General features: G+C 39.3%; 1 protein-coding gene across 1 annotated transcript in view; it reads left to right on the forward strand.

Annotated features, from left to right (window-relative positions):
- The window catches only part of DPYD (dihydropyrimidine dehydrogenase), a 367,211-nt gene that overhangs the window by 340,137 nt on the left and 5,322 nt on the right, over positions 1-21,752 (forward strand). The window contains 1 exon segment of the mRNA XM_086617732.1: positions 13,314-13,457. Coding sequence (XP_086473858.1) covers positions 13,314-13,457 — 144 coding nt within the window.

Consider the following 21,752-nt stretch of genomic DNA (forward strand, 5'->3'; position numbering starts at 1 on the left):
ACCTTTGCTGTGTTAGTCAGACTCCTGTGGCTCAACAGTCATTTTGCAGCAGTTGTTGCAGATGGTGTTCTCAGGATCAGGCACTCTGTCAGCCCCACTACCAAACTGCGTTTGGAGACAGTGGAGCCTGGGCTATTTCTTGTTCGCTCACACAAATAGCCTGGGAATAAAAATCTAATCCACTTCTCATCACTGCTCTCACTACCATTGCCTTGCAGCAAGCAGAATGGCAAAACTGAGTCAAGAACTGAAATGGCAAGTTTTTTAAAAAGCAAAGAAGACGACATTCTCTAGTGGAAAACGGCCTCTCACAGAAAGTGCTCACAGTAGCCTGGTGCTGTACTGATGCCAGGACACAAGTATACGGCAGCGTCTGCAGCCTCAGGAAGCATTATGGCTGGCAATGGGGAAAGGAATAACAAAAAGAAAAGGAATCAAGGGGCAATACTGTGACCAGCAGGCTAACAACCACCAAGAACTATGACCCAGGACTCTGCAAAGATCAAACCTTTTCCTCAAGATAAATCATGAACTTGAGTGCAAGCCACCCACATTGAAGAGACCCTGTAATTTGTCTAAAGCAAGTGTGGGTGGGTGTATTTTCTAGTCTCATCCCAAATGTCTGCATCATATGAGGCACAGATATGGCTAAGGAGGCACTTTTTTCACCAAGCCTTGGTGAGTGGAACAGAAGAACACAAACTGATGAACATGTCATTGACAGACTTTGTAGCTGACTTTTTAATCTCCACACCACTGCAACAGCTGTGTCACAGGCAGTCTCTGCAGAAAATGCCTGCCCAAGCTTTATGCTGCTTCCAAGTTCCATTTGGGCAGTATTGAAGGTGACAGAATAATCCTCCTAACCCAAGTTGCCAAGGAAGTTGAGTTGGAAATTTTTTTTTTTCAGTAATAATTACCAAGTTTGTGTATGTGCTATTCCCAAGTTAAAGACAGAGAGTGTTTATATTTGTGTTTAATAATGCCATCTCAGCTAAATGTAACAGGGATGTCACCACAATGAGTTTGCTTATTCCTTCATAAACATATTTATGTGTAGGAAATTCAGAGAACTCTGCTTCAAAAAAGTGATTGAAAGAAAATAATCCATCTGGAAGAAGGATTAAATGCTGGAGCGAGGTGCACTGTCTCATTTCTGAGGTCTAAGCACAGAAAATGTTTGTCTAAGCCTGCAGATAGACTGAAGTGGTGGCTGAGGGGCAAGTTACTGTCGGAGCAGGCAGCAGCCTGGAGTGGCACGGGGGGAGTGGGGCATTTGAGGAGGTGCTGTGGCTGCCCAGGAGAGCCCTGCCATTCATCACACTTCTGCTCCCATCACAGCCTGGCCCCTTCTCCTTCCCCCTGCCTGGTCAGTGAGTGCTCCAGCTCTGCAACAAGCATTTCCAGCAGCCATGAGGTACAGGAGGCCAGCCCTGCTCTATCTCCAGCAAAATCAAGTGCTGCTTAAATACTTCACAGCTGTGAGCTGGCTTTGTGCCATGGTTATCCATGAAGCCCACATAGCTGAGTTGCGTTTTGCTACCCTGCCTCATCTCCCTGCCTGCCCCACTTCAGGTGCACACCTGATAAGAAGCAGTTTGTCCTGCTACAGTGTCATGGCTCGTTAAAGTGGTCTGCGCACAGAAAGAGTGGTCCTCCTGCAGGACCATTCGCTGCATCTTCTCTGGAAGCAGAAAATAGTCCCAGCCTTCCTGAGGAGGAGCACACATCTCTCCTGTGTGGTGACTGCTCCTGGCTTTGTAAGCCGCTCAGACTGAACCTCTCCTAGGAGCTTCATCCATCAGAATACATAGCACCTCTATAAAATATGGAGGGAAAAAAGTCAGGCAGACAGACGATGTGGATTATCTATAATAATATAAATTATGTCGTCTGTGACCTTTATAGCAGCAACGCTGTTGTAGACAGCATTAATGTAGAGAAGCTGCACTAAGTAGAAAAATTTGTTTCCCTTTCTGTCTTATGGTGAAATGGCTAGAGGTGATTTTTTTTTGAGCTGTGAGTGGAATCACTCTAAATATCTGGCAAAACTTTAACAAGATTAATTATGTCAAAAAGTAAAAATAATTTGTTTTTACAATTTAAATGAGGATGAGATTTTTAAATATGGCAGGTTTTGAGTGGCAACTTTTTGTTTGTCTACAATAGGTTTTATATAGCATCTATTACTTTGGTACCTACGCATTGACATCTCCTCACTGCTTGATGGTGGTATAGAAAGTCATTTATAATCAGTTTAGTGAAGTATCACTTTGTAATGCGTATCGATATTTTATTCATAAGATAAGTTTGATGTAATATTAATTTAAATTGTTAGCAATTACTTAATTTCTTTTCAGATCTGTTTAAAAGTTTTAATAGCTTCAAACAATCAAAATTCTTCATCAATCACTTTCTTTCAATGGACCATTCCACTTTTACCATCTGGTTATATTCTTATAGTTTTTTTAATGTCATGTGTTATGTGTCGATTTGTCACATTCTCAAAGCTGTTAGAAGGCCTTAATCAACCAGAATACCAGACTCTTCATAGGAGAGCATTCAGCATTTTCTTATCCTACCTCTCACCAACTGAAGTGGGAGTTTTGACTATCTAGGGATGGAAGTGCTTGCTATTAATGCCAGAACTATTTGTATTATGACTCTTAGCATGAAGTTTAGTGAGTTTAGATTATTGAGGTGATGATGAAAATCATTGTGTTATTGAGTTTGAAGAGTCTAAAAGGCAATGGTAGGCTCCTTGGTCCTAACTGTAAGAGTTGACTAGAGCTCATTTGTCTGCGCTGAATGCTTTACATTTAAATTAGGATTTTGTGAAGTAGAGATGGAAGGATTACTGTGTGCGAGAGACAAATGAGGGAAAGCATTGTAGTCTGTGCAGAAGGAGGATAAGTACTGTAGTTCATCTGCCATAAGAGATGGATTACAATGAATCTGAAGTGGAAGAACGTTTGCTTAGGAATTATTAGCAGTGGTTTGTATTTAAGTAATCTATTAGTGCAATATATATGTATAGTTATGTGATGTGTAATCTGCCAGGCAAAAGCGGAGTTTATTTCTACATATATTGAAAGGATATGCTATTTACAGTGTAGGCAAGTCAGTAATAATCTGAAGCTTCCATGCAAAAAAAATACATCAAAACAAAAAGGCAGATAAACAAAAATCAAAACAAAGCCAAAATAAAAATCTACAAAGGTTCCAGCAGATGGAAAAAGTGTTCGCTCTTACCACTTGTGCAGGTTAACTGTTAGCAAAAGGTATTTGATAGGTAAATTTGCAGCTAAAACACTTATAGCAATGGTGAAAATGAACTTTTCTTTGCACATAGTATCAGCAGTGGTTATTCTACTGAATGTGCTGAAAGCCTCATAAAGTGGCCTTCCAAATCTGGTTTCTTCAGAGGCTGGAAAAGGTGGTTGCTGGTTGCCCTCTCTGCCTAGTGTCCCCATTCCCCTGAAAGCACAAATTTGATGGACATGACTGATTAGACTGTGTGTTTTTCATATGGCCATGGTGCCTACATAGACTTTCTATATGTAAGTACTGCAGTGTCCGAGCTGTATTTCCACCAGGGAGATGCGGGAGAAAGTGTGGGAGAGCAAAGGAGGATGTAGATAGTGTGCATTTCACCTCGTCCTGCCCACAGGGTGTATTGCCCTCGGGCTGCGTGGTACTGTCAGGTTGCTCAAGGAGCTTTTGAACAGGTTCACATGGGTCATGTAGGCAGTTTAATGCAGCTTCATGAGGCTTCACAGTTCTAGAAACAGGGCTGGGCTGCTCCTGGTACCTGACCCAGCTCATTTAGCACAGGTGGAATTAGCAAATTCAGCTTAATACAGCTCTGCTCACCTTGCCTGGTCAGCAGGCATCTATGATTGACAGGTCAGTTGATAACCACTAATGTAGCCATAGCAGCAAGGATATTCATGCTTCTCATAGTTATAAGAAAAGATTTGTTTTTCCCTTTTGATAGCCTAGCTAGCACTTCTGAAACTTCTTTGAAAGCACCTAGGAAAACAGACAGTCATTAGGTACTACTAGAGTTCTACTAGTACTACTAGTCCTCAGTACATGTACCCCCGAAGAGAACGGTTAAATTCAAGGAAACAGGTGATTTTAGGGTGTTCTGAACAGCTCAGTTACCAGTCAGCTTGGAGGAGAAGTTGGGTGAAAGTATCTAGCAATGGCATTTTTCTATATGATCAAGTAATTTACAACATTGATATGATAAGTGCACAAACTGAATGTATGGATATATCTACACTGTGGTATACAGATAACACATGCAAATATGAATACTGGACTATGTATTTTTACTTCCGTACCAGTAAAAATACAAAATCTTATTTGCACAAAGTTTTTTCCAATGCTAAGGCTCAACTGATACTGATCCATGTTTCCTAAATGCATTTGAATACAGTTATGTTGCGTGCCTGTCAGATATTTGTTAATAGCCATTCTGCTGACATCTTTGTTACGCTGTTGCTTAGCTGACAGAATTTCATCTGCATAAATGGGTGGAAAGTTCTTCCTCCACATGTCCAACAAACTGGAAGACAAAGTGCCTGCCATGTTTTAATTTCTTTTGCATGTTCTGGTTAGAGAGTGAGAAGAATGCTTTCACTCCACACTGTCATGAATATGGTAATCTATGGAAATCACAGAAAGCAGGTACTTAAGTTAAGCACATACTGTACTACAGGAATCCCTGATGAATTCAAGTCTCTTCTGTTTAGGGAAGATGTTGTTGTCTATTAAGTGACAGACTGCCAGATGTTCATGAAGTAGCCAGTAATGTGTATCAGTATCTTATTTCTTCACCCCAGAAGGTAACATTTTCTTTATCATCTATGTCATCCTGGCTTTTGATTGTAAATGTCTAAGCTTGCTTCAGATATTAACTCCTTTTTGTTTTATGATGAATATTTCATTACTTCAGTACATTTGTAGACTGTAAGTTTTTGCTGCACTATAGTAAGCAATAATCCTAAAATCTTTTCCTTCACTTGGTATTTATAAGCTGTTAAAAACCAAACATTTGGATGGTAGACATGAAGAATAATTTGTTCATGATTCTGAGCTAGGTAGAGACAATTTGGCAGGGTTAGAAAAATATGATGAAAGAAGAAATAATTGTTATTTTAAATAATGGTTTTGTCTGCATGCTCAAGCACTGGTACTATCTATCTCAGGGTGAGGTCACAGCAATATGTTTTCCTAGAACACACATTAATGTTCAGTTTAGTCTCAGAATTACTGCAGGGCTGGGGGTTAGCTCACCCACTTTAAATAATCATGGTCTAAAGAGCAGGCAGCAATAGTTGAGTAACTAAATGCAATGGTATATACACATGCAGTGTGGGGAGCAGAGGTTACAGGAAAAAGCGTATGTGCAGTAATACAGATTATTGAGACAGCACTGTTACGAAGCAAATAAAAGTTCCAAGAAAAAAATAAAAATAATCTGAAAGGCAGCGTTCATTTTTTTTTTGTTCCTGAAGAACTGTTGTGTTCTGTCCTTTCTTTGAAGCCATTTCCACATCATTAAAGGCAGTGATACCAGTAATGTCTCAGCTCTAAGAAACAGCCCTGAGGAATGTTGTGAACGGTTTACTAAAATGGAGAAGTTCTCTGCGGCTTCTTGCTAATGTAACTACAGAGCTCTGTGGCTGTAACAACTGCTGTTGGCCCGAGAAAACTCACTATTGGATGGAAACTGATAGAGTGAAGTATCCCGTCCTCCCCATGGCACGTGCCTGCCCGCATGCCATGGGGAGGACTGTTGGAGGATTCCCCTGCTGAAGGGCTTGACGTGAACCCTACTGACCTCTGGATGACTCCTTCATGCCATGGGCCCTTACCACGCAGGGTGTGGGAAAGGGCCATAGGTTGGCCTTGCCAGACGGATACAGAGAAGAGCGGCTATTTAAGAGAATTTAGCTTGGAATGTCTGAAAGAGTAACATCTAAAAGAACAAGAATTAGCAGATTCACTTTCTCCATTGCCAGATGTACTTAGTTTTTATTACCTAAGCAGTTTACCCAATCAATTGGGAAAACTTGTGAAAAAATATTCTCTCCATGTATATATGAATATGAATGTGTGTGATTTGCCACCTTCAGAGGAACAGAATTCTGCTTTTGGCTTTATTGTTGGATTGAGGGTGGGTTTTTTTCCCAGAAGGAGTACAAGCTATCTTGACATTGTGACAAGATTTTGTTGTTGTTACTGTTGCCGTTCTTCGGTACTGGGACTTTGTGTTTTCTTCCTCGCTGGAAATGTTGGAGTCATGTTTCATTGTATTCTCTGGCAAGGAGGAAGAAAGCAGATACCACTTCAGGAAATTTTAGGAATCTTTTTCTGTTGTTGTAAAGTTGAGAGACGATGGAGGCAGACCACTGTATGGAAACTTTTGCTCAGTCAAGGCCACATGTACATGCAACGTGTAATAAGGATTCGAGATATATGCAGCCATTTTAAGCACATTAGATTTAAAAAAAAAAAAAAATAAAGGATTCAGAAGCAACTGGAAAAAGTAATTAAAATTGAAACTGCTTTCTTTGGAAAACTTTATACCTCAAATATAGAAGTTTTCTGCATGAACAAATGGGAGTCAAACATAACTAAAAGCTTTGTGCTGAGGGCATACAAAATGACCCAAAGAAACCTGATTTAAATTCTTGTAGCTCCTGGGTGAGGGCAGCTGTCTACCTTGCTTAAATGTTAATGTTTCCCTTATCTGATTGGCGTTCCATACCATTCTCCCACTTTCAGGGGTCCTGCTTCACCTATTACCCTCTTGAAAGCTATTCATTCTTGTCTGCAATCTTTGTACCTTTAACTGTGTCTGAGGTAGTCACTTGGCTGTGGAGCCTCTCAGGCTGTTCCACTCTTAGCTTTTACCTGCCCACTGCTTGTCTCCCCTCTTCTCTGAATCCAATGAGAAACCTTCCCAGATGTAGTCCTTCCAAGGCAGCAAAGGGATGAAGCGCGGCTTTTCTGCATATTTACAGAAGAGAGTGGCATTTGGGAAGGATAGCTAAACCAGCTACAGATCATCTGTTCTTCATAGGAAAGGCGAGTCAGTGTGGATTTATGAAAAGAAAACAACGTTTGACCAACTTGATAGCCTGCTACAATGAGACGACTGGCTTGGTAGATGAGAGGAGAGCAATAGGTGTTATCTTTAGCAAGGCTTTCAACACTCTCTTCCATAGTATCCTTATAGACAAAGTGGTGAAACCTGCTGTACCTGACCCTGCTCTGAGCAGGGAGTTGGACTGGATGGTCTCAAGACATCCCCTCCATTCTCAACCGCTCTGTGATTCTGTGAAGGTAGTTGGCCACCTTTGTCCTTTCCAATCATTTAGAGAATTTGTATTTTCTCCTCCTTTTTTCTCTCCTTCTCTGAGGGAAAGCTGTTGGTTAAGTAATTTCAGAGAAAGATCTATTCAGAAAAACAAGCCACAGAGAAGGAAGATTAAGAGCCTTCAAACTTCCTGTTAGATTTCTAAAACACACTGCTGTTTTAGAACACCTTGGTGTTTACCACTACATGGCAAAGTTTTGGTGTAACAATTATCCATCCATTTGCGTCGCTACAGAGTATGTGGGCCTTCGGTGCAACTCTGCTGCAGCTGCTATAGAATATTTCAGTAGAGCAATTTGAACTCTCTTTTAGCAGTTCAGTTTGTCAGACATGTTTCAGTCTTTATTCTTGTTCTCATCTAGTTTTGCTCTGTGCAAGCAGAAACGTGCACTGGAAAAATGTAGAGTACGTGAAATAAGACAATTTGGCTTCATTTCTGTTTCCAGATTCATGAGGGACATGACACTTAAAATTGTTTACATGTTGAAAGCACACAAGAGTAATTTAGAGAATGAATGCATATACATCTTCATACCTCAGACTGGAGGCAACACTCAAGTATAAAAGAAGTTTGATAATGACGCTACATTCAACAGGGGAAATTCTTCTCACATGGGAGAAGCAGTATTTTTGAAACGTGATGCCTCATAGCTAAATGATACTGCTAACCCAAATTTCTGTGAGCCAGCGTATGTAAGTTCTTCCTTTACCTTGTGACCACTGCTCCTTGAAAATAATTTTTATGAGAATTACTACTTTCCAGTGTTCTTTTTGAATCCCCATCTCATCAGCATATACCAGCAGGATATACTTCAGATCCACTGGCGTACTATAGGAGACTGTTGCTTATTTTTGGTTTATGATGATACCTAGCTGTGCCAGCTGAAATCTGAGGTTTCTAACAGTAGATATCATTCAACTCCTTAGTAGGAGACAGCTCCCAATTAAGCAACCTATGACTACATCATGGAGACATACGTGGACTTTCTCAGAATAAGGAGCAGATCAATTTCAAAGTTAGAAATAAAGTCTGGGTTGTCTGATGCATATTGCACTGCCCTGTTTACTGGACTGGTCCACTGGTTAAGCTACTTGCTGATGTGCCCATAAAAATTCCAGCAATCTGAAATGGAGAATTCTCTCTACTTTTTACCATTACGAAACAAGCATCTTTTTTAGTTCATAATATGCTCAATTACCTTTAGATTGATCTGTGAATAAATTATAATAAAACCAGACTTATTCACCTTAAGCTCTCCGGCTTAAGGTTTCATTGTTGATTCATTATGTTGTCAGTTCTCTCTTGGCAGAGTAATGCATTTTTATATCTGGATAGAGACAGTTTTAGTGGAAGATACTGTTATCTTTAAATGAGTAGGATTTAGCTTTTATGGTGAGAACAAATTCATCAATGATGAATTCCTGGAGAAATTACTGAAAAAAAATCACAATGTTGCTGGAGATTTATACAGTTCATCAGTTAAAAGGCAGATTTGGAAGTCTGGAGAGGGGGAGGAATTTGGATTTTTCCTTTCTTTCTGCAAAATACTCCAGCACAATATTTCAAGCTTCCAGTTTTGTGATAATGCAATTGTAAACGATGAAATAATACCACTTAATACATTTATTTTGGTTCCGTTCTTGATGTTATCCCTCCAATAGAAACACATTGAATTATGGCTATATAGAGACAGATGGATACAACTAATGCAGCTTTAGACATCACTGATACAGATATAAGTAGACAAAAATTATCTAATTACTTTGTTTGTTGCAATCTTTTCAGCACTTGCTATGATCCACATATTCATATTAACTGTTTTTTTTCTAGGCAGATGTTGACATGACAAAGATATCAGTGTATGGAGGGTTTAGTGACATTGGAATATCTGGAAATTAAAAAAAAAATAAACAAACAACCTACTGTAGAAAGATTTCAAAAGCAGAGTTAAACTCTCCAAGTTCTGTGCTTTTACTTTCATTTGGAATTGTGCTATTAAATCCCCCATGTGCTTAGGAAGATATCCTCTACAATGATTAGAGGTTTTTTAATTTTAAACTCTCTTAAATATCCATCTTTTCAACAGTTATTTCACTGTGTTTCCAGTTTTGCTATATTCAGAAACTCACTTCATTAAAATATTGTTTGCCGTTTCATATGGCCTTTGACTCCAAAATGTTTGAAACCACAACTCTGAACAATAAGCAGTCTCATCAACTTTCCCTGTATCTGTGTGTTACTCATAAGGGGAACCATCACTAAGTCCTTCCTAAGCTCCTGAGGCTACATTTTCATGTATTATGTATTGTTGTAGAAAAAATTGCTGATTTTCAGTGGTGTTTGATGAAATTTGGCTGGGCTGCTTGTGAACTACTAGACTCCAAACATGAAGTAACCAGGCTATTTGTATGGGCACACAGTCACCTTCTGTTCAGTGGAAGCTCATTGTGTATGCTCAAGCCTGGACTAAGACCTAGGTGTTTCCTTAATTAGTTTAAATTCCATTTAATCAATTTCTTGATGGAAAAACAGCAAAGCACAGCAAAGACTAAGGTTGGATGCTAATTTTCTAGATTAATAATAATTTCATTTATTTTTAAAAGATACAGATTATATAGTTTAATTTAACTGCATGCATGTCATTACAAAGCATCTGAATTATGGTACTGATGGCTTTGCACACTTTTCAAAATGCCTGCTGTACATTCCAGCTAGCAGCTAAGTAAGATGTAGAAATCTAAGTACTACCATCTCACAAGTTAGAAAATGAATTAATTGTCTTTGTAATTTGCTCTTCACCTATACACAAAAATTCTTTTTCCACACTTTTCCTTAGATCACCTATTTAATTTCAATATACTCAGTATTTCTGTCTGTAGAAATTAGGAGAACAGAAAAGTAAAGGATTTATTCTTCAAAGACTTGGCTATTCTTCCCAAAGATGATCTTCACTCAGCCAAACCATGAGCAACTGTCTCATCTCTCTACTACTTCAGTTAAAACCTCAGCAGAATTAGCTTTGCTGCCTGCTCTGAACGTCAGCAGTTCAATTCCTGGCCAGACAGGGAAGGGTCCAAAAATGCTTTGTCATCAGGTCTCCTGCCCTCTCAAGCCCAAAGTTGTTGGTATCAGCACATAAATTATGGAAAGAAAATAGTTTCTCAGCTGCTACTTATTCGTATCCAAAATGTATTTCTAATTGATGCACCCTAGCAGACAAACAAGAACGCTTTTAATCAAAATTTGTATTTTTTAGATTTTTGCTAAAAGCCTTAGGCTTTCTAAAAGTCATATAAAGAATTGATTCTCTATATGTGTACTTTAGAAGCTATTGATTAGATTGAAATTAGACAAATTCTTCCTTCTACTCATTTTCCTGTTTAAAATAATTATGGTTTTGTTGTCTTGTTTGACTTAGGTAGGTAGGGCCACTACCTTTACTACTGCTTGCAGTAGTATTTAAAACCTTATTTTAAGTCATCCTAGAACATTTTCTTTCCAAGATCATGTATGGCCACTGCACAGAAAGAAAAGTTTGTTTGCTGTCTGTAACGAAGCCCTTGACATGACATTCAGTAACAAAGTTCTCATTGAACTGACAAAACAAGAGCCCTTTGCCGATGGGCAAACTCGGGCTACATGTAGATTTGGGACAGATGGGTCTGCAACATTCCCCATGGTTGTGGTCTTGCGTTTGCCTAGATGGAGGCTTTGTCCCAGGGTATGGCTCAGTCCCAGCCTGCAGGAGGGCACCTCCTCTGGAGAGCACCATGAGACTGCACGTTGTTCTGACTTGAAGTTAAAAACATCTTGAGGCCACAAACCAAGTCTGGGAAGCAGGGAAGCATTTCAAGGACCTCACCCTCTGGCTGTATGCTCAGAGTGCCAAAAACCTAGCAGCTAAGAAAGCTTTTATTTGTCATGACAAGAAGCCAGAGGTCCCAAGGTTGGGTATTGTGACTGTCAGAGCTCCTTGAGGGATTTTTCTCCTAACGATTAACAGAAGAACAGGGTAACCTCTTCCGAATTTACTTAATTTTAAAAAGTAATAGTTTCTAAATTTTTTAAATAATTCTGGTTTTAAAATTCACATTGAAATTCCCTCTTAAAAGATTGATAACCACAGCAGTACTGTATCTTGTTTGATATGCTCTTTGACGTTGTATTATTAGCGTGAATTAATGCTAGCAACTGCTGAGGCTATGTGTCCTCTGTTACTACCTGCTAGTTTCTGCAGTGCTGCAGTAGCTTCTGAATGGGGTTTCGTAGGGTGGATAAAACACTTTTGCAGAATAAGGAACTAGTTTCATGGGAGGAAGAGCATGGTCTTTTGCATCAAGCGAAAATCCATGTTTTCTACCATTTTTCATTCACCTAAATCTGTGATTTAGGCACACAATCAGTTGTCCATATCTCTGCTAGGTAAACAAAGGGACTTTTTCTTTCAGGAAACTGAGTGTTTTATGAAATCTGAACCAGTGCTTTCATGTTCTTGGGTGAGACATAAGTTTTGTGATTCAGTGAAATCTTCATCTAGAGTTTTCTTAATGGGATTCAAGGATTAAATATTGCAGAAAAGATGCCAACAAAGAGGTAAATTAGGAAATAAGAATGTGTTTCAGTTCATTTGGTGTTTGTTAGCCTTACTTTGACAGATCAAGACAACCTTCTATTATCAGAATGCAAAATACATGTTTGTAAGCTTTGAAAATATGTATCTATACATTCAGATATCCATACAATAATCTTAAACACTTGTGGAACCCTTCTAAGCAAACTGATAGTTTTATGATACCTTTCCACATTCTATAAAGAAATTTCCACATTTGAATTATTTAACATGATACATCTTTATATATAAGCAAGTGTGCAGTGGGGAAATACAAGACTGTTGGATGCTGACCTGCAATTCAGCTATTTTTCTGCTGTGGTATATTAATATTTAATATTCAATATATTTTCAAGTCAGATCCTGAAATTCATATTTGATTTTTATTCACTTCTCACTCTGGTACAGTCTCACTGATTTCAATTTCAACTTTCTGAAGAAGAAGCAAGTCTGTCCTGGTTTTCTCTGGGATGGTTAGTTTTTCTTTTCAGCAGCTAGAATAGTGCTATGTTCTAGATTTAGTACGGGATTTATTATGAGAAGAATGTTGATAGTGCACTGATGTTTATAGTCGGTGCTGAGACATTGAGGACCTTCCAGCTTCCCGTGTTTGGCCAGTGTGCAGGAGCATGACAGGCTGAGGGGAGCACAGCTGGGGCAAAGGGCCCACAACTCCCTTAGGATTTGAAATTAGATTTAGGATTGAGAGCCAAATTGGTCAATGGAGTATTCCATATCATGCAACGTCTTGCCCAGTATATAGATGAGAGTAAACCAGGAAGCTGGAGTACTCTCTTTTGGGGAACTTTCTCAGTCTCTTCTTGGACTTTCAGTCTTTCAAGTGTTATCCCTCTCTTGCTCTTTTTGGGTCTCACACTCATCTGGGATTGCAGTTTTGGGACTTATCTGTTTCAGGATCACTTGCCAGGACATGACAGACATTTGTCACTGGGTGGTGAGCAATTACACTGTGCATCACTTGTTTGTATATATATTATCACATAATGTCTATTTTAAATATTATTATTGATATTATTTTATCATCATTACTATTACTGGTTTTATTATTATTAAATTGCTCTTATCTCAACCCATGAGTCTCCTTGCCTTTTCCCCTTTAATTCTCTTCCCCATTCCCTGGGGGTGGGGGAGGATGAGCAAGCAGCTGCCTGGCGTTTAGTTGCCGGCCAGGTTAATCCATGACAAAGTCGCATTCAGCAAGGAGTTAGGATCTTGCCCTTGAGATTAGACTCTCCTTTTTGCTACACCTGCTCATTAAGCATAATCATGTTTCCTGACTTTTGTTTCAGAAACTACCCAGTTTTGGGCCTTACCTGGAACAACGCAAAAAGATAATAGCTGAGAACAAGATGAAACTGAAGGAACAGACCATGGCTGCTGTGCTTCCCAAGAAAAAGCATTTCATTCCGAAGAAGCCCATTCCAGCAATCAAGGTAAAAAAATACATGCTTATGCATAAGAAATGATCAGCCATCAGGCAGTTGACATGCACAGTCATTTCTAGCAGTTTGAGTTGGTTATTACTGCTTTTAAGCTTGTTAGAGGGCATCAAAGACAGCTATTTATGCAGACTTTCTCGCTTTTAACCAAAATTGATGGGAAATGATTTGTGATGTACATGTATAGGTATTTCCCTAATGTCATTTTTCAAAATGAAGATATTGGTACAGTAATTGTAGAACAAGGCACAGGTAACACCTTGAAAAATGAAGTAGGATTGTTAACAATTTCTTTCAGCTTGACTGCTATAGTATGAGCTCAGTTTTGCATGATAACTTTTGATTACTTGCAATGGGCGGAACACCTTCATCTCTCATGCAGGATCAATGGGAAAGGTTGGTGTTCAGTACATGTGAAAGCTGTGTCATAGGTTTTCAGACTGAACTTCTAAAGCTGGGGAATGTTTGTCTAAGTCGCTGATCCACCATCTACAATGAGTAAATGTCAAGGTGAAAATAAAACCTGTGACCCCATCTACTGCATAATCCATACCTTTGAGCTTTTCCTTTCCCTTAGGTAGCCAATAGATGTCAATAAAATGAAACGTCAGAAGCTAATTATTCTAGGTGTTCACTTTAGACCTTACTTAAACTTCATGTCTGAGTAGGAAATAGAAGCAAGCAGAAAAAAAAAAAAAAATTTACAGTCAGAATTCTCATGTAGGCCCTTTTATAAAGCAGTGTGAAAATGTTATCTGTTGAGCTTGTTGACTGTCTTCCTCATATATGTGAGAATATCAGATATCTATAGATAAGTAACTTTCACTATATGATCAGACCTGTAAGAATTCTTGCAAAAATAAGGCCAAACATAAAATACAATATGAACACATATTGTAAATAACACATAATTCCGAAAGGAATTTTGCAGTTTCCCAACACATGTAGTATTCCTGTAGCTAGCTGGTAGAACTGCAAAACCAGCCAAGGAGAAATTTTGAGTTGTCTTCCTGTTTAAGTTAAATAGTTTGTCACTTCTGTAGATCTCTCTCAGTTTTTTGGGCTGCTTATTTTGGTTTATGTCATGCTATTGAAAATCGCTCCCCTCCTCTTGTCCTGGGGTTCCTTCTTTATGTATTCAAAAAGTTCCAAAGAACAGCAATCTACTCTTTTTTTCCCCACTATGATGAGCATTTTCAATGCCTACTTGACCTCAGAGGTTTTATGGTTCTGTTCTCTTTGCAGGGGAGTATTGATGTAGGGAAAAAGAGAAAGAAGAAGTAACAGCCAATAACTGCATTTTCAGAGAGAGAGCTTGCTTCTGAAAACAGTAGAAAACCAAAAAACTCATACCATCCAAAAGCGAATAAACTGAATGAAGGAAAAAGTTTAGCAAGAGGGAAAAACAGACATAAAGGCTTGAAAAAAACATAAATAAAATGGTAAGGTCAATAATTTATCAAGCCTAACTCCAAGTACAAAAGCAAAAAAGAACCAAGTAGTAGGAGATGGTTTAAAAAGAAGAAAAGAGGCCCTACTGCAGGGAAGAGGAAAATGAATTCCAAAAACCAAAAACTTTTGTTTATAAAGACATTGAATACTTTTGCGTGGTCTCTGTGAGGAGCTTCTCAGCCAGAGAAATGAGGTTAGCATCTTTCTCACACCTTCATTTAAACGAGACTGAAAAAGACTGAAGCAATTAGAAGAAGGTAGGAACCACCAAAGGTGATTCTTGACAGTCTTTCAGTCTGACCATATCTTTAGAAGGGAATATTTTAACTCTAATGAGAAAAACAGCAATGAGAGATACCCATTAAGAAACAGGAAAATACCTGGGTTTTACTTGAAGTAGGGAACTTGCCCCTACTAAAGGAGGTTTTAATAAAGATTATTAATAGATGCATCTATTATGTTGTGGAGAAAATCTGCCAGGAAGATTCAGAATATTCATTACGGAAGCTGAGTGAAGCTTAATGAAAAAAGGTGACTTATCTAATACCCTTCCCTGATGGGGATATCTCCACAGAGAGAGGCAGAGGAGCTCAGACTTGAGTGATTTATTTGTAACTATCCAAGAAGTATTCACGTTTAGAATTACAAATCCCAGACCATCTCCAAGCAGTTCTGTCTCGGCTGACGCTCTAGACAGAAGAGAGGATATGTTCTGTTAGTTCAGACTAGGATATCAGGGGGTGGGAATGGTCAGCTCTTACAGCTAGTCCCAGCCTCTGGAACAGTGAAGAGGTATGCTTGAAAGCTGATCGGACCTAAGAGATAGCTGTCCTTAAAAGAGCTACAACCCCTGCTTTCGCTGGTTATATTTTGGAGAGTTGCTGCAGATTTCCTGATGGCTGCCCAGCACTCCCTCATCTGTCTAATCTGCTGTTGGGTTGGTGATATGTAAATTCCAACATTTGTTTAAATTACACATGCTGCCAAAATGCCTTTTTTTTATAGATTTAAAAACCCTCTGTGATTATCCAAAATCTAATTTAATTTTTGGATTGGTTTTCCCATGGTTTTTCTCTTCATTTTGTCTGTTTTTCAATATTAATTGAAACTGCATACTCAATGAATACTGCATATTCAGTAGGGTTGTTTCCTCTTTTCTCACTTGTCTGTAATATCAGAATTTCTGCCATATGTGGATATGTGACCCAGATCTTTCTTTTCAGTGGCCTTTTTGTACAGCTCCCACATATATTTCCCTGCCTCGGGTTACCTTCTTATTACGTGAATTTTCTTCCCTCATACATTTCTGTGGTTTTTCCTAAAACTTTAGTTCTTTCTCCTTCAGGGTCTGTACCACACTATTCGATCATTTTATTTCTCCCTTTTTATTCCATAAGTCTTGCTGTAGACATTGTCCTGTTTGGTAGTTTAAACATTCTGGCATAGCTCTGTTTGTCAGCTTAGCTAGGGCATGACGTATTGTTCCACCTGTTGGAAAAACATCTTTGAGTTCCTCAAGCTTAAATTCCTTGTGTTTGAACTATTTTTCACCCATGTGTGTACGGATATGTTTACATGGCCTTTTGCACATGCATCTATGCGAGTCTTTTTGTGCTGATGCTGTAAGCATCCAGCTGGAAGCCAGCATCCTGGGAGGCATCTAGACACATTTAGTCCAGTGCTGTTAATCTATAAAATCCTCTTGAGAAACAAGGTATATTGATCTAGGCACAGCATTATTACACCGTAACAGTGTACCATTTGGATCCTTCCTGGCATATATCTGGGTGGTTCAACATGAATAGTTTTAGCTTGTGCTTGTCTGCCTGGAAAAGACCATTTTTGTCATACTCTTCATCATAAATGTGGAGCTGTTCATATTTCAGGTGGAAATATGCATGTGTCCCCCGTAATTTATGGGACTGTGAGTCTGCTTCTCCCAAGTATTTGCAGCAATAATCTCCCCTGCAGTAGCCCATAATGATCCTGTCACTATCACAGTACCTCAGAGAATATTCTCGTTGTATGTGACAGTTTAAGCAAATTTAAGTTACTCTTCAGATATGGAGAGAAATCCTAGAGTCCAAAACTCCTCTTTCCCTCCTTGCTCTCACTGTAGAAGGACTGCCTCAAGTGGTTCTGCAATAGAATAGAATAGAATAGAATAGAATAGAATAGAATAGAATAGAATAGAATAGAATATTTCAGTTGGAAGGAACCTACAGTGATCATCTAGTCCAACTGCCTGACCTCTTCAAGGCTGACCAAAAGTTAAGGGCTTTGTCCAAATGCCTCTTAAACACTGACAGGCTTGGGACATCGACTGCCCCTCTAGGAAGCCTGTGCCAGTGTTTGACTGCCCTCTCGGTAAAGAAATTGTTTCCTAATGTCCAGTGTAAATCTCTTCTGCTGCAGCTTTGAACCATTCCCACGTGTCCTGTCCCTGGATACCAGGGAGAAGGGCTCAGCACCTCCTTCTCCACTTCCCCTCCTCAGGAAGCTGTAGAGAGCAATGACGTCACCCCTTTTCTCCAAACTAAACCCAAAGTCCTCAGACGCTCCTCATAGGACATTCCTTCCAGCCATTTTACCAGCTTTATTGCCCTCCTCTGGACACATTCAAGGACCTTCATCCTTCTTAAATGGTGGGGCCCAGAAGTTCACACAGCACTTAAGGTGAGGCCGCACCCACACTGAATGCAGCGGGATAATCCCCATGTTTGACCAGCTGGTGATGCTGTGTTGGATGGGCCCCAGGATGCGGTTTGCCCTCCTGGCTGCCAGGGCATGCTGCTGACTCCCATTGAGCCTGCTGTCAACCAGGACTCCCACACCCCTTTCTGCAGGGCTGCTCTCCAGCCACTCCTCTCCCAATTTATATTTGTGCCTGGCATTACTCCGTCCTAGGTGCAGAATCTGATGTTTAGGCTTGTTAAATTTCATCCCATTAATCATTGCCCTACGCTCCCATCTATCTAGATCGCTGTGCAAGGCTGCCATTGTGCTGGCAGCCCATAAGAGGAAGGGCACTGTGCTACTTACTGTATGTAAAACTGGAATGACTGTGTATTCCACATCATGGCTGATTAACACAACAGCAGTATTCCAGATCATGGCTGATTAACATAACAGCACAGTAATTACGGTGCTATTTTCTATCTTAATGTCTTGCTAGTTTGCTTGTGTCCTGTGAGCGCAGCCCACCAAGCAGAAGTTTCCATGAGCTCTCCATGGTGTGTCCTACTGTGTTTTCTATTGCAGCGTTCTTTTATCTAGAACGCATCTGTTGACAAGAATAGCAAAAGTTACTTATTTTGATATGCTGTTCGTCGCACTGCATTTTTCACTGTGATAGTACCTGTTCATCTAGTTTTATAAAATACCTATGAAGTTCCTTGGGTTTTCTTTAATTTAGTTTAAACTGAAATAAGTATCAACAGTCTTCTGGTTCAAATCTTTTCCTGAAACACACGCAAGCATATTAAACAGCATCATATCGAAATCAGAAAATTGAGAAACTTTCCTCTGTCCTCGGTTAATATTTTGCCTTTTCTGAACATTGATCATTGTATTCCAGGGCTTTATTTTTCATTTGTTTAGCTAACTTGCAATCCCACTTCATGGCTACTTAATTTCAGAACTGTTGTGTCAGAGGCCTATTGAAACATAAAATTTAACAGTTGCTTTTTTTTGTATTTATTGCCTCACAGTCTTCATAAAGAATCGTGATAGATTCATGAGGCATAATTTTTATTACAGAAGCCATATTGAATTATGTAGTAGAGGTTCATTTGAGTTATTTTGTAAGTCTCCCTTTAGCTAGTACTGCAACTGTTTTGCTTTACTGAAACACGGCTTAGAGGTCTCTAAATCCCAAAGCACATTGAATAACCTTTTTAAGTACTGGCAAAGCATCTGTAATCTTTCAATGTAAAGTTAGTTTTAATCAGATTACGTATTTTTGTTAGGCACTTTACTGTAAATTGACCTTGGTTGTGTACCTTCAGATTCTGGTGACTTTTTCTTCTTTAATCCGTAATTTTTTTCCTAACCTTTCTTCTTTTCATCTCTCTCTCTGACAGTACCTCACCTTTATTACCAAAAAGAACAGGTGGAAGGAGGCATCTCTCTAATGGAGATACACACTGGTACAGAGAGTGATTGACTTTCTTTGCAATGTTTCATCCCCTTTCCGTGCTCTCTCTATATCCTAGTGAGGGCACTTTTGCGCAGCCCCTTGTTCTTTCACAACCTATTGAATCCTGAGAACTGCCCAAACACCCCATAAATAATGATGAACAGATAGAGTACTTGGGATCAAGCACACAGCTTTGCTATATAAATGTCAGATGCTTTGCTAGGAGTTTTTTGTATTACCTGATGGCGGATCAACTTCTGCGTTTGTAGCACGGTCAATGATCCCTCGGAGACCTGAAGACTGAGGTTGAGGCCTGTCCTTAGGACAGACTGCTATTCAGAACAGGCACATCTCTACTTCTGGTAATCTAAAGATTACTCTGCTTTCCTTACCTGCTGTTGCTGTCAACTTCAAGTGCATAAAGTTCCTAGCCAGTCAGCCTTTCTTCTGAACATGGTGTGACATGTGAAGTGCTTTATGGTGACTCAAAAAGTGCAATAAGAGGACAAGCATGTGTGTTCCCTTTGAATTTGCTCTATGAGATGCAGTAGCTGCACTGTGTATGGCTTTCTAATAATCCAATGAGAAGCCTGTGATGTTCATGATCTCTAGAGCAGTGTGGTCTTTTACAGCATGGTCTGCATGAAGATGGACACAGCAGGTCTCTACAAGGAGCCATACCTGAACCATGAATTGTGTTTACAAATATGGGTTTACTAATATGATGGCTAATGAAAAGCTAATCACCATAAAATGTTTGAGACATTAACATTAAAAATGCATCTATAGTAATAAAAATAGCATTGTAAAAATAATATCCTACTGAACAGATCTGCTCCTTGTGTATCCTCAAAACCACATCTGCCTAGCTTAGTGACAAAATGAATTTTTCTTCTGTACTCATTAGTGACATAAAACTAATGGATTCTGCTCTGATTCTCTCCATAGCAACTGAATTCCCTGCCAGTTCCAGTTGCAGGACTAAATTCCTCTCCCAGTTCGTTCAGTACAGTTCTGTTGAGAAGAGTGAGACAGCACAGCAGTAATCAAAAGGAGCACTCTGGGTCCCTGAGATTGCACAGGTGTAACTTAGGACAACATTTAACTTACAGTTTTTTTATTATTGCTGTTGGTAATGTGTAAGCTAGAAAGAACACAGCTTGACTTTCAGAAACTGGCTTCCGTTTGCAGGTCTGGCAGTTGGCAAAAAAAAACATTATACTGTAAACAGTGCAAATTTGATCCAGAGGCCATTGTGATATACCAAGTGTGGAATCCCATAGTGCCACTTCAGTTGCTTTTTGGAGTGAAACTGCACTTTAAACAGTGAAAGCTGATTATTTCTTGCTGCACTGCTTATTTTGTTCCAAACATTTATGGTTTGATGGAAACAAGAAGCTCTGAGATAGCTTGAGATGCTGCAAAAGAGTGCACCTGCAAAGCATCTTTTAAGTACCGTTGCTTTTTAGTCAATAAAGTCTTGAAACTTTGCAAATGAATAAAGATGCAGTTTTTGCTTGAGAGAATGAAGTGATTAAAAGACACAACACCCAGGAGTGTAAATGAGCAGTAAATCATTGACACAGTCTTTTGAAATCACTTTCAGGCCTCTAAAATGCCATCATCCTCCCTATTTGGGATTCTGAGTCCCCGAAATTATGTTTTATGAGCTGTGAGAAGTGAGACTTGGTTACAAATCCAGAAATCACCATGCCATATGCATTGTTTTTGTTATTCCCTTTATAAATTTGTAGCTGGAAAAATCTGTTTTGATCATGTTCTTCTAAGCAACCATTTCCTGAGCTATCTAATGCTATCTTAAACCTTGGACTGTCTCCCTCCTGTCCCCCAGCTGCTTCTCTGGAAGGCCATTAACCACCTTACTCCTTTCCCATTTAAAAAACCTTTTCTAATTTCCAGCTTTAAATTTATTCATGGCTGGCTTATAATCATGTGCTCTTGTACCAACATTGTCATTTAACTTAAATAGCTCTTTTCCCTCCCGGATGTATATATAGAGAGACATCATATTCCTGCTCTGCCTTCATCTTCCTAGGCTAAACATCTTGTTAGGCTCTTTTCGTCTTCTCTTATAAGCAAGGCACTCCATCTCATGATTATTTCAGTAGCCCATCTCTGCAACCTGCTTGAGCTTTGTGGGTTTTGTTAACATCCAAACGATATTTAAAGAATACAGATGTGAATCCAGAACCTCTCTGAAAAAATTGTTAATTACCTATGCTGTTTAAACGTCTGCTTTTGTTAGATTAAAAGCCCTTCACTATCAGGAATCTCCCCATGTTGCTACTTTTACAACACAAGCAAACAGTGGAAAGCTAGTTCATTGTATGTTATACAGGTTTTACATCATTTCTTCCAATTCTTCAGTGCGCAGACCAGTACTTGCAGACGACACGTGCATTTGTGACGTACAGTGGAATGTTTGGGGGCTATGTACACAAAAGAGAGGCTTATAGGATACTTAGTATTGCTGGGGGCACTAGATCACACAAAGACACATGTATTTTAAAACTTGTACCAGGTATGATACAGAGAAGCCTACATGAGACTTGAAACAAGCTGGAGCTGAATTCTACAACTACAATTTTTCAACTGACAGAGAAGACTGCAGAAACCTGAGAATTGTAGCAACCTGAAAACTGCTGAGCAATTCCCAGTAAATCCATGAACTTAGAATC

This window comes from Tauraco erythrolophus, chromosome 10, assembly GCF_009769465.1.
Source record: "Tauraco erythrolophus isolate bTauEry1 chromosome 10, bTauEry1.pri, whole genome shotgun sequence".
In the NCBI taxonomy this organism is placed as follows: Eukaryota; Metazoa; Chordata; class Aves; order Musophagiformes; family Musophagidae; genus Tauraco; species Tauraco erythrolophus.